The 11,550-nt window shown below is 42.7% G+C and overlaps 1 protein-coding gene across 1 annotated transcript; it reads right to left on the bottom strand.

Moving 5' to 3' along the window:
- Positions 1-767: 767 nt before the first annotated feature.
- Positions 768-6,535, bottom strand: GDF5 (growth differentiation factor 5). Its single transcript, XM_033962632.1, has 2 exons — positions 5,923-6,535; positions 768-2,627 (listed from the first exon to the last, which is right to left on the bottom strand). The coding sequence occupies exons 1-2, from the start codon at positions 6,533-6,535 to the stop codon at positions 1,759-1,761; spliced, it is 1,482 nt and encodes a 493-aa protein (XP_033818523.1). The 3' UTR covers positions 768-1,758.
- Positions 6,536-11,550: the final 5,015 nt, after the last annotated feature.

The raw sequence follows: 11,550 nt of genomic DNA, 5'->3' as shown, positions 1-11,550 counted from the left end.
AGGGTATAGTGAAGGTAGAGAGAGACAGATTCTTCAGACTGGCGGGGGCAACAAAAACTAGAGGGCACTCAAAAAAATTGAAGGGAGATAGGTTCAAAACAAATTCTAGGAAGTTCTTCTTCACACAGAGGTTGGTGGACAGCTGGAATGCACTTCCAGAGGAGGTGGTTGAGCAGAGTACGATTTTGGGTTTCAAAAAGGGATTGGACGAGTTCCTGAAGGGAAAGGGGATCCAGGGGTACAATTAGAGGGTTACTATACAGTACAAAATGCTTTAGAGTAATAGATCACTACAGGTCATTGACCTGGGGGGGCCACCGTGGGAGCGGTCTGCTGGGCATGATGGACCTATGGTCTGACTCGGCAGAGGCCATGCTTATGTGCTTATGTTCTACCTAAATGCAATTCAATAAATATGGGCATATCTTCCATGGTATTTCTTTGACAAAGAGGCATACACATATGGTACTGCTAAGTTTCATGCGGGAGTTACACCAGCTCTATGCATTTTCTAAAGGAAAGTAGGCAGTTAATTCTCTTTTTAGCATAGCTCCTCCCACAGAATTCCGTTCCTCAGATAAGCTACTCTTAGATTTATCCTTCTCCTCCACTGCCACTTCTAAGCTTCGTTCCTTTCATCTATGCCTGGAATAAATTACCTGAGTTTGTCCGCCAAGCCCCTTCCCTTCCCTTGTTAAAAAGCAGACTGAAAACCCTTAACCCTACTCTTCTGCCCTCCAACCCAGCCAGCTGATTAACCATTCCCATTAACTGTATCCATGACATCTTGTTTGTTTGTCTTGGCTGTTTAGATTGTAAGCTCTTTCGAGCAGGGACTGTTTTCTTTGTGACTCTGTGCAGCGCTATCGAAATAATTCATAATAGTAGTCGTGCCTCTGCATAGGTTTTTTTGTTACAGAATTGTCCTCCACACATTTAGAGCAGTTCAGTATCCTGACAAGTGTCTTAGCAGAGTTTAACTCATCTTTTTCAGGCTGGGACAATTTGGAGACGCTGCTAAGCAACAGTCCACGGCCAATTTATTCATTTCATTACCATCTTAGAACTGGATTTGCAATTAGGATTTCTAGGATTTTACTATGCATGAAAATTCTCATCTCAGAAGTATGGGAAATCCTTCCACACTGTGCTGGGGTATTCCCAGTTCATGCGTCGCACAACTACCACATGGTTTTTTGGGTTTTTTTAGAACATGGATTACTAGGAGGAGATTTTCAAAGTGTTCAGTGGGATCCTGTTCTCTTTCCTTTCAATAAGAGGAGGGACACCATTGCCAGAATTGTGGTTTGAGTGTTACGGTTATTGGATAGTTGACTGATGTGAAGAATGAACTGCTGGGATCTCTCCTGAAAATACAAGTTGAGCGCAGAGATTTTGTGGTTATCCATGCTATGGGTTCAAATGCTAATGCTTTCACTCATACAAAGTCAGTAGAGAAATGTATTCTGAATTCATGAATTTGGGTGATGTGGGATGCCCTAATCTGGAATCACCCTGAAGTCTATAGAATACATTCCTCTCTATCACCTTTTGCATTTTAGCCCATAATTAATTGTATGAGGCTCCATGACTTATTCCATTCCTAAGAGTTACTGTTACATGTCATGAGCCAACGTCCCCCTCCTTCCTGCATGTCAGTCTGCTATAGTCTATTAATTCCAGGTTTCTTTGTCAAACCACAAGAGTTGCAAAGTAAAGCAACACTGACGATGGTGTTTAGGGTTTCTCTGTGCTTGGCTACCTGCAGCCACATGATTCCACCACCATATCTTCATATTGTTTGTAGACCACATTATTGGCAGAGTCAATGTAGAGAATGCTGATGGGAGTCAGTTTTGTTGGGACACAGCAAGTTGGGGGAGTAAACTCCGGGTCCATGGAATTCATCAGCGTTTGGATAACTGCATGGTTGGTGGGCTCCAGATGAGACCTAAGAGGAAATTCACAAAGCCCTTCACAGTGATAAGCCTCATACTCCAAAGGAGCAATGATCCAGTCATCCCAACCCAAGTCCTTGAAGTTAACGTGAAGAGGTTTCTTGCTGCATCTTGCTTTTGGATTCTTGTTAGGTCTCTTCCCTTGCCGAGCTGAAAGAGGAGCCCTCCTCTTCCTTCTTTGATTAAATAAATATTCATAAACAGTTTTATCATCCTGCCCGGATCTGGCTTTGATTTCATTAAAGAACAGGTCCCGTTTCTTAGTCCTGCCAAAAACCAGGAGAAGTGCCTTTTCGTTGGTTTGCCGTCCTGTTCTGTTAAACCCCATGCTTCTTGGGTCAATGGATTTCCCCTTCTCTGATGCTTCCAGTTCAAAACACAACTGATCAAAGTTTCTAAAATGTTTGGAAACTTTCCAGATGTCAAACACTTCCCACTTTGGAGTGTCTACTGCACTGATGGTGCGAGTGTCAATGAGGATCGAAGACTGCCTGGTAATGGGGCAGCTGTACAGCTTTAGCTGGTAGGACTTCCCAGAAGGGAGATTCTTCCATGAGTCCAGGGACCTTTTCCTGAGAATTCGCAGTTCAGCTCCCAGTAAACCATCCTTTTCCAAAGTGCTGATATCAAAAGTGTATTTCTGCTTTCTGCTAAATGGAGAAAGGTCATCTGAAAACAAACAGACAAAAAATAAGTACTTTATGGAATTTTATTTCACTTTTCATTTATTCACTTAGAAGCCACCCCATTTGTAGAAATGTGAGCAAGGAAGCAAAATCATTTCTATCAAACATACAGTAGAACTCCAAGACCCTAATCACCTACTCATAAGCACAGAACTGAAGAGGACTGCAGAAAAAAAATGTTTCCTTTTTTTTCACAAAATGTTAGAAATGTAACTAAGAAAATCAAAGCAAGTGTTAACTGGGATACTGGACTGGATTTACATTTATGATATGTATGTACAATCTAAGAGTTCAAGATGACGTTTATCGCCAGTTGCCTAATTTGATAAATTTAAGGAGAAAGTCAGAGTCTGCCATGGTCTGTGCCTTCAAAATGGCAAGGAGAAACCAAATATGCATATGAACATAAGACGAGCCATACTGGGTCAGACCAATGGTCCATATAGCCCAGAATCCTGATTCCAACAGTGGCCAATCTAGGTCACCAGTACCCAGCAGAAACCCAAATAGCAACATTCCAGAATCTCAAAGAGTAAGATTTCGGAACCCCAAAGAGTAGCAATAGTAGCATTCCGGAACCCCAAATAGTAGCACTCCATGTTACCAATCCAGGGCAAGCAATCTTATATCCTGCCAAATCCTCACAAATCAGAGTTCTAAGAAGGTTACATATTGCTAGATAGAATTCCATATAGAGTCAAACATGTTACATAGAGTTATACATACTACATCAAATTATACATACAGTCCAGGACAGGGGTGGGCAATTCCGGTCCTCAAGAGCCGGAGCCAGGTCAGGTTTTCAGGATATCCACAATGAATATGTAAGAGATAGATTTACATGCACTGCCTCCTTGAGATGCAAATCTATCTCATGCATATTTATTGTGGATATCCTGAAAATCTGACCTGGCTCCGGCTCTCGAGGACCGGAATTGCCTACCCCTGGTCTAAGATAAGACATCTTAATAATGGCTTGAGCACTTTTAAGAACTTGTCCAATACTTTTATAAACCTTGCCAATCTAACCCCATTTACTATGTTCTCTGGCAATGAATTTCAGAGTTTACAGTAATTACAAGCAGAATGAAGAAATATTTTCCTAATTTGTTTTAAATCTCTCTGGTCCTTGTATTTTTGGAAAGAGTAAATGTGATTAAAATCTAACCATTCCAGTCATTCTACCCATGAAGGGCAACATTAAATCTTCTCCCCCCCAAAAAAATATTGTATAGCAGTATAAAAATCAGGACATCCATTCCTTGGTTGTTCTTTATCACAGAATTGAATATTGACTAGAATATTTTTAGGCTTGGGGATAAATATACTGAAATGTGTATACTAATCCAGTTAATGCAAAGTATTTAAGGCAGGTCCCATTTCATGCAGTGAGATTGATTTACTATGAGTACAGACTAACACAAAAAGGCACTTTAGTACGTCTAGCTCTAATGTAATCGTGACTAGCAATAAATATGAACCAAGGGAAATATTAACATTTTGAGGATGTTATACCAAACAGGTTTGGCTCTTCTCAGTGGCTTAGACTTTGATGCACTCTGTCTAGGCTATTTATGCTGAGCAAGTGGGGAACAATGGTGCTCCCCTGCAAACCTTAAGCGGGATCTAACTCTTTTGCAAAACATTTCAGCAAAAGCATCCTTCTTCTCTTTTAGAACAGCTTATAATTTAACTGAAATAGCAAATCAACAAGCAATTACTGGCATTAATTAGAATTAATTTTAGTAATAGCATCATAAGTTAGGTGGTGGCAGGCTCTCTACCACCGCCTCAATTAATTGGTTCAATCAGCGTAGTAATTGACCTAATTTTAAAAAACGCCTTTAAAAAAACGGAGGCGCCTACAGGAGCCTTCAAAAATGGTGCTGTTGCCTGACTAAGGAGGCACCTTACAATGCCTACAGCCACTGTAGGCATGGTTAATGCCGGAAGTGGCCTTAGGCGCCAAGGTACACATCAGAACTGTAGGCCTTTAAAACTCTGGCCTACATGATTCTCCAAATAGCGCCATTGAGTGATTGACATGCAATCAGTGCTGCTTTTGTAAGCAACCACTGATGCAGGTGCTCAATGTACGTAAATTTTGTGATACTTATGGTAAAAGCCATTAGCCTTTATGGTACGTGAAGAGGTAAAATGCCCATCTTATACACAACCCCAATGTGAATATTGCCTAACTTCAACTCTTGATGCTCATTTCAAGGACGTTTGACCAACTCATGCTGCCCATATCCTCTGCCATGTCATGTTGTGCTAGTTACTCTTCAAAAGTAATTAAGTACAATTACTGTGAGAAGGAATAAAAGTAAACTACATGATTTATTACTACAAGGAAGTAATTACATAGAAACATGACAGAAGATAAAGGCCAAATGGCCCATCCGCAGCATCCACTATCTCCTCCTTTCCCTATTGGTTAAGGCTCTTTACACCTGCATTGTGATGTCATAGAGCATTATTGTTATAAGCTAAGGCTCTTAACACTTGCATTGTGAGGTTAGAGAGCTTTATGGTTATAGAAACATGATGGCAGATAAGAGCTAAGTGGCCCATCCAGTCTGCCCAACCACAGTAATCATTATCTCTTCCTCTCTCTCTCTCTTCTCTCTTAAGAGATCTCACGTGCTATCCCAGGCTTTCTTGAATTCAGATACAGTCCTTGTCTCCACTAGGAGAGTATTCCACGCATCTACTACCCTGTAAAAAAGTATTTCCTTAGATTACTTCTGAGCCTATCATCTCTTAACTTCATCCTAGCATCCATAGCTTCCTTTAAAATGAAACTCGACTCATGCGCATTTACATCACATAGGTATTTAAATGCCTCTATCATATCTCCCCTCTGGATATATATATATATCTATATCTACAATGCCTCTGGATTTTTAAAGTACTTAGACATTTGTTATGTGCTGAATGTATCTTGCACAGCCAGGTTCACTGTACAGTAGCTCAGTGAATTAACTAGACACCATGCTATGTGGAAGAAAGAGGACAGATATTCAAAGATTAGTGTCAACCTCTCCTGAGGGAGCATCTGATTTTCAGGATACTCACAACAAATATGCATGAGATAACTGAAATATCCACTGCCTCTATTGTATGGAAATTTCTAATGTTCAGTCATTGCAGATATGCTGAAAACCTGACAGGATGGTGCTTCCTCAGGACTGACCTGAAGTGACCCTGTTTTCTTTGGTATATAGTAGGTCAACATTCCTTCTTCTAGTGAGATATGACACAGTCCCATTCCTTACCTTGACCTTTATCTAAGAAGCTAGTTATGGTATTAGCCAGCTCAGCCTCCATCTTCATACTTCCATTCAAGCCTTTCTTCTCAGCATGGGACAGTGTGTGATACAGGGACAGCATGTACTCATGTGGGGTGACTAACGGTCGCTGAGATGTCTCTGTAGTGCCCCTCGGGGTGCCAGCGGTTTTGTACCCGCTGGAATCGATGTTCTCAAGGACTCTCCTAGTTGAGGCTTTGCTACTCATGTCCTGCACTGTTGGAGTGACGGTCCTCGCTGAAGGCTGCCTATTTAGAGGGTGCACCAGCTTACCATCTGGGCTCCTTGCTCTACCCAGCAATTTGGGGGGCTCCTCACTTTTATTCTGATGGGCTGCAGTCCGAGATATGGCCCCTTTGAGCCTAGATTTGGAAGAGTCAGACCCTTGCCCATGGTTTTCAACCCTAGAGGTTCCTGGTCTTGGCAAAAGGCTCTTCTTTCCTTCTGCCTTTAATAATCCAAGCACAGCTCCTGGCCGGCTGTGACCTGCGTCAGAAAGGCTCAGTGCTACAGGAACTAGATCCAGACAGAAGCAAGCAAAATGCCAAAGCAGGACATGGCGAAGCCCCAGCAGGTTCATCCTCTCATCTTCCTTCCAGTGCCACCAAAGAAGAAATCAGAAGAGCTTTCTCCAGGCTGAAATCATGTAAGTGATAGAAAGCTAAAGGGAGCAAAGAGTCGTTGCTTCTCAGCTTTGGACTCTCTCTGTCTGTAAGCAGAAGGTCTGAGCACAGTCCCATAGTGGAAATTCTGCTGTGACAAGCTGGAGAGGGCTTCTGGAAAGGTGAAGCTCACCTCCTGCTTTTCTCCTACAGAAGTAGTTGAAAACTTGAAGGAGTCTTGTTTAAAAGTGAGGGTTTTTGGGTTTTTTTCCAAGAAGGAAGAATGATGTAATGTTGCCTCTGTGTAAAATCTGGCTCTTTTTTTTTAATAAAAAGTTTTGAATTATTTCCAGTAAAAATATTTCTCATACAGGCTCTCCAGGTGCTCTGAGATCTTTTATAAACCTGAACCGAAGAACTGGAACTGGAATGCCAACAAAAAACCTCTTTAATTACCTTCTGATGTCATGCTGTCTACACTAATTTAAGTGCAGTGTATTTCTTTAAAAAGGTCTACTTTCCCCTCTCTGTACTATGAGTCATAGGCTATGTGAGAGAGCTCCATAGGCCACACTTTTCATACTGTGCCATTAAAAAGACCTCCTTCCCTTCTCACACATGTGCGCCAGCCTGAAGCTTCTCTGCAGGAGCAACTGGCAAGCTTGGGGACTTGAGAGACTGACTGACATCATATTCTGCAGTCTAGGAGAAACCAGAGCTCTTTTATTAAATGTAGGGCTAGCATGGCATGTTTTATTACTTACAAACATTCTTTCACTCTTCAAGCCTTCATCTTTCTGGACTATATATCAAATCTTTGGGGGGGAAAAAAAAAGATGAGGGTAATGTGGTTGCATAAGTGCATTACAGAAATGTTCTCTTAACGCCTGCTTTAAAATGAACTTTCAGTGCCTGAGCCAATGGGAAATTCTGAAGAACCCTCTCCAGGCATCATAGCTAGCAAACCCCTGCTCTTCCCAGTGGAATGTCTGCAGGGGGTTTCGTCTGAGATGGAGCAGCAGCGCCCTCTAGCCTGCTCTCTGCAGCATTGCATAAAACAAAATCAAAGTAAAGCGTCAGGAAAGCCAAGGTTCAAATCTTCCTTCTCCTACTAACATATTTTGTGACCTTGGGGTAAGTCACTTCACCCTACATTGTCTCAGGCAAAAACTTAGAGCACAATTTCCAAAGGATCAGACACTCAGCATATCCAGTAGCTTCACAGATGCCGTATTAGGAAGATCTTGTCAACTGCTTCCCTAACTGCATATATACTGAAACTGCACTATATCCTATCTGTACAGCATCCCGAATTGAATATCCACTGGAATAGCCCAATCCTCCTTGCCGTATCCCATTCCCTAAACTATACTACACCATTCTTCTTGTAACTCCTCTGGAAATGTTCTTCTTCTTGTAACTCTTCTGGAAAAGTCCAGAAGTCTCTTTGTAATCATCCTGGAAATGTCCAGATGTCTCTTTTGTAATCCGCCCAGAACTGCAAGGTTGAGGTGGAATAGAAATCAGTAATGTAATGTAATGCATTAGATCAAATTTGCTGGTCATCTCATTTATGTTGTAAATAAACATTTTATGCACAAAAATGGTTTATAAAATTGTGCTCTAAGAGGAGAAGTAATCAACATAAGATACTGTGAAGATGTGTTATTTTGCTACTAACCCCAGATATTAATAACTTACTCCCCCTTTTTACAAAGCTGCATTAGACTTTTTTTTTTATCGCCGGCTGCATTAGCTTCAACACTCATAGAATTCCTAATATTGCTACAGCCGGCGATAAAAAAGCCTAGCATGACTTTGTAAAAGGGGTGATGGTGGTATGTCTTTTTGTATAAAATGGAACCTGTGCTAAAACAGCCCATTAATGATAAAATAACAGGTCTTAATGGTTGCTCACATTGACAACTATGTGAAAACAGGTTTAAAAACTTACCTATTGGGGGGGAACTGTGGACTGTCTTGAGCCCATTGTTTTGGGTTTTTTTTAAATTTTGTGTGGTGGAGCCTCAGCGTGGCCCAAACGTTTTCAGAGTCCTGCTATGGCTTGTTGACAGGACCTGGGTGGGACACAAGTGTGCACTTAATCCAGCAGTGGCGGCATTGAATTTTGCTGAGCGCTGGCTGATAGGAGAGGAGGACCTGTTGGCGCATGCGTGGTGGTTTGTGCATACACAGCAGCAGCAGGGGGCAAGCCTGAATGGTGCGCCGGTAATGTGCACCTATAATGGGGATGCGCCAGCATGCCGAAGACTAGGCCGCAGGCCTGAAGACGGGGCTGAGAAAACCAGAATCGGACTAAAGCCAGCACCAGACCCCAAAGATTAAGTTGGGCTAATTATGGCCTTAGCCAGCCAGGAGGGGCTTTATGCAGGCTCAAAAGTGTGCTGGATGGCATGGAAGCACGCTAGGGGGTGCGGTGGTGCCCGAGTCAGCTGGGGTGTCCCTGTTAAAGGGAAATGTTGTTTTTGAGGCCCGGTGGCAGCTGGGATTGATCGGGACCCTAGCGATGGGAGGCCAGGGGTCCCAGAAAGTGTTTTATGGCTTAAATAAAATATAAAAGATATGCACGACTAGCGTGCATGTGCATGGGGTAAGCATGCAAGAGGAAATTCCCTGGATGTCAGGAGCGCGAATTTGGTGCAGAGAGTGAGCTTGAGCTGCTTGTTATGCTGGCACGAGAGAGGAGATGTAGAATAACTGCATGCACAACCAACTTTAAGGTAATGCAGCTAAAATATTTATTTTAAGTTTATGAGACGTTTTAAGTTTAGTGCAGGATTATTCTTTGGAGCAGATGGAAAAATTATGTTCTTACCTGTTAATTTTCTTTCCTTTAGACGCAGCAGATGAATCCAGAGACTAGTGAGATAGCACCAGCAGGTGGAGATAGAGAAACTGATTAACAGGTGGTCCTATTGGTTGGCTGCTCCTTGCCCAAGCATTCGGAACTTGTAATCTGCTTAGCATGTAAAACACTTCTTGTAATCTGCTTAGCATGTAAAAAACTTCTTTACCAACTATAACGAAACCTCTGAAACTTGCAAAAAATAAACCAACCTGCAATATGTAGAAAGGGTGGGGCTCTGGATTCATCTGCTGCATCTAAAGGAAAGAAAATTAACAGGTAAGAACATAATTTTTCCTTCCTTTGCAACAGCAGCAGAATCCAGAGACTAGTGGAATGTAGCAAAGCAATCCTCAATCTGGGTGGGAAGCAAACCCTGCCTCTGCAATGACTGAAGCACCAAAAGTAGCTTGCGCAGTCTCCGACATCCACAATCGCACCAAGCTTATAAAATGCCTTTTTAATGGCATGCTTATAAAATGCCATCTTAGAAGCACAGACCAATGGCTGCCAAGGAAAACCTCTGGACTCAATCCAAGAAGGTGGCAGTGGTCGAGGTGAAAGTGCATGAAGCTCATGCGAGAACCGCTTCCCTGCCATACAGAAAGCGGAAGTCAAGATCCCCTTGAGTCCTCAAGCGATGGGCGCTTTGGTCACTCCCAAAGCTTTGATGTGTCGCACGAAGAAGACAAAGAGGAAGAGTCAAAGTTCTAAGAAGCACCATGAAGAGAAGCACGCGCCCCTCCTGTCCTCCTCCCAGAAAGCAGGAAGGAATAGGGAAAACGACTGAAATGCAAAGAAGACATCACCTGAGGAAGAAACAATGGGACTATACTAACCGATACCCCAGAATCTGTAATACATAAAAAAAAGATCCCTGGAGAAGGCCTACAATGGAGAAACTCACCTAAATGGAGTCATGGCCACAAGAAACACTGTTTGCAATGCCCCTCCGTTACAGCGTCAAAAGACAAAGGCTCAAACGGTATGTGTTTGAAATTCCGAATAACTATCATAAGTGTCTACCTAAGATAGGGTATCTACACCGATGAACGAATAGGCTGTACTATTATCAGGAACCGAACTACAGCTGACTGATAAGCAAGACATAGAAGTATAGAAGGGCTAAATACCAGGAGAACTGCCTAAGACTCAAAAGAACCCCTCCAGACACAAGCGTAAGCCGCAGATATAGACATCTGAATTGCCTGGAATAAAGGAGAAATAATTTGTACGCCTCGGCTGTGACGAAGAGCTAGGCCTGAACGTCAGTGAGACAAATGTTCATGTCGACGAATCCCTGGGTAAACAAATCGGAAGATACTGAGAACTACAACGGCTCACCCACCAACAAACCCCTCCGACCCGCATACCATGGACGGCGCGGCAAAACCGGAGCTACAAATATCATCATGTCGTGAAAGCGAGCCATGAGAAGGAAGTATGCAAGCATTGTTCAAGGGAAACACTTAAAGAAGAGTACCCAGAGGTCAGAAAAGAGCGAACGCAGCTACCTACTCCGACTCCCTCGGAATCCCACTCACTGAGCCCGCTGAAGAAGCTGGCATTTCAATATAAGGAGATGTCATCTCTACACAAGAAGCTGGAGCTCCTAAGCGGAAACTTTGCAAAGCCCGGGATGTAGAAGCCCCATGTTGAGTAAGTATGTGGAAACATGTGGGATTTTTTTTATTTATTTTATTTATTTATTTTTAATCTCGCAATGTGAGTCACTGAGAGAAGAGGAAGATAAGGTACCACCTACCGAAACAGGATTATTGCTTTGACTAGCAACTGACGAATCCACACACTTCTGTGGTGGCTGAAAAAATGCAACCGCCAAGACGCTACCCTACAATTCCCTCATTGAAGGATGGTCTGAAACTCTGGAATCGCTAGACTGAACGTCCACAACTCCCGAAGAGCAAGCGAATACTGAGCCTCTTACTGAGACCAGATTCCTAACGCTGAGCCTGGAAGGAACTGAGTCTCCTAACCACAAAGACTGGAAACCTTGGTGACTATAAGAGGGCCCATTGATAATTGTGGCATGCCTTTGAAAAAATAATTTCACTGAGCTACCCACTTATACTGAACTATGGATAAGGAGTCCATGAGATACTATGG

This window comes from Geotrypetes seraphini, chromosome 11 (genome assembly GCF_902459505.1).
Source record: "Geotrypetes seraphini chromosome 11, aGeoSer1.1, whole genome shotgun sequence".
NCBI lineage: Eukaryota > Metazoa > Chordata > Amphibia > Gymnophiona > Dermophiidae > Geotrypetes > Geotrypetes seraphini.
The sequence above is the reverse complement of the archived record's forward strand: the minus strand, read 5'-3'. Positions and strand labels throughout refer to the sequence as shown.

Coding starts and splice junctions, on each gene's coding strand:
- GDF5 (XM_033962632.1), bottom strand. CDS start 6,535: ATGAACCTGCTGGGGCTTCGCCATGTCCTGCTTTGGCATTTTGCTTGC. Junction 2,628..5,922: donor CTTCTTAGATAAAGGTCAAG/GTAAGGAATGGG, acceptor GTTTGTTTTCAG/ATGACCTTTCTCCATTTAGC.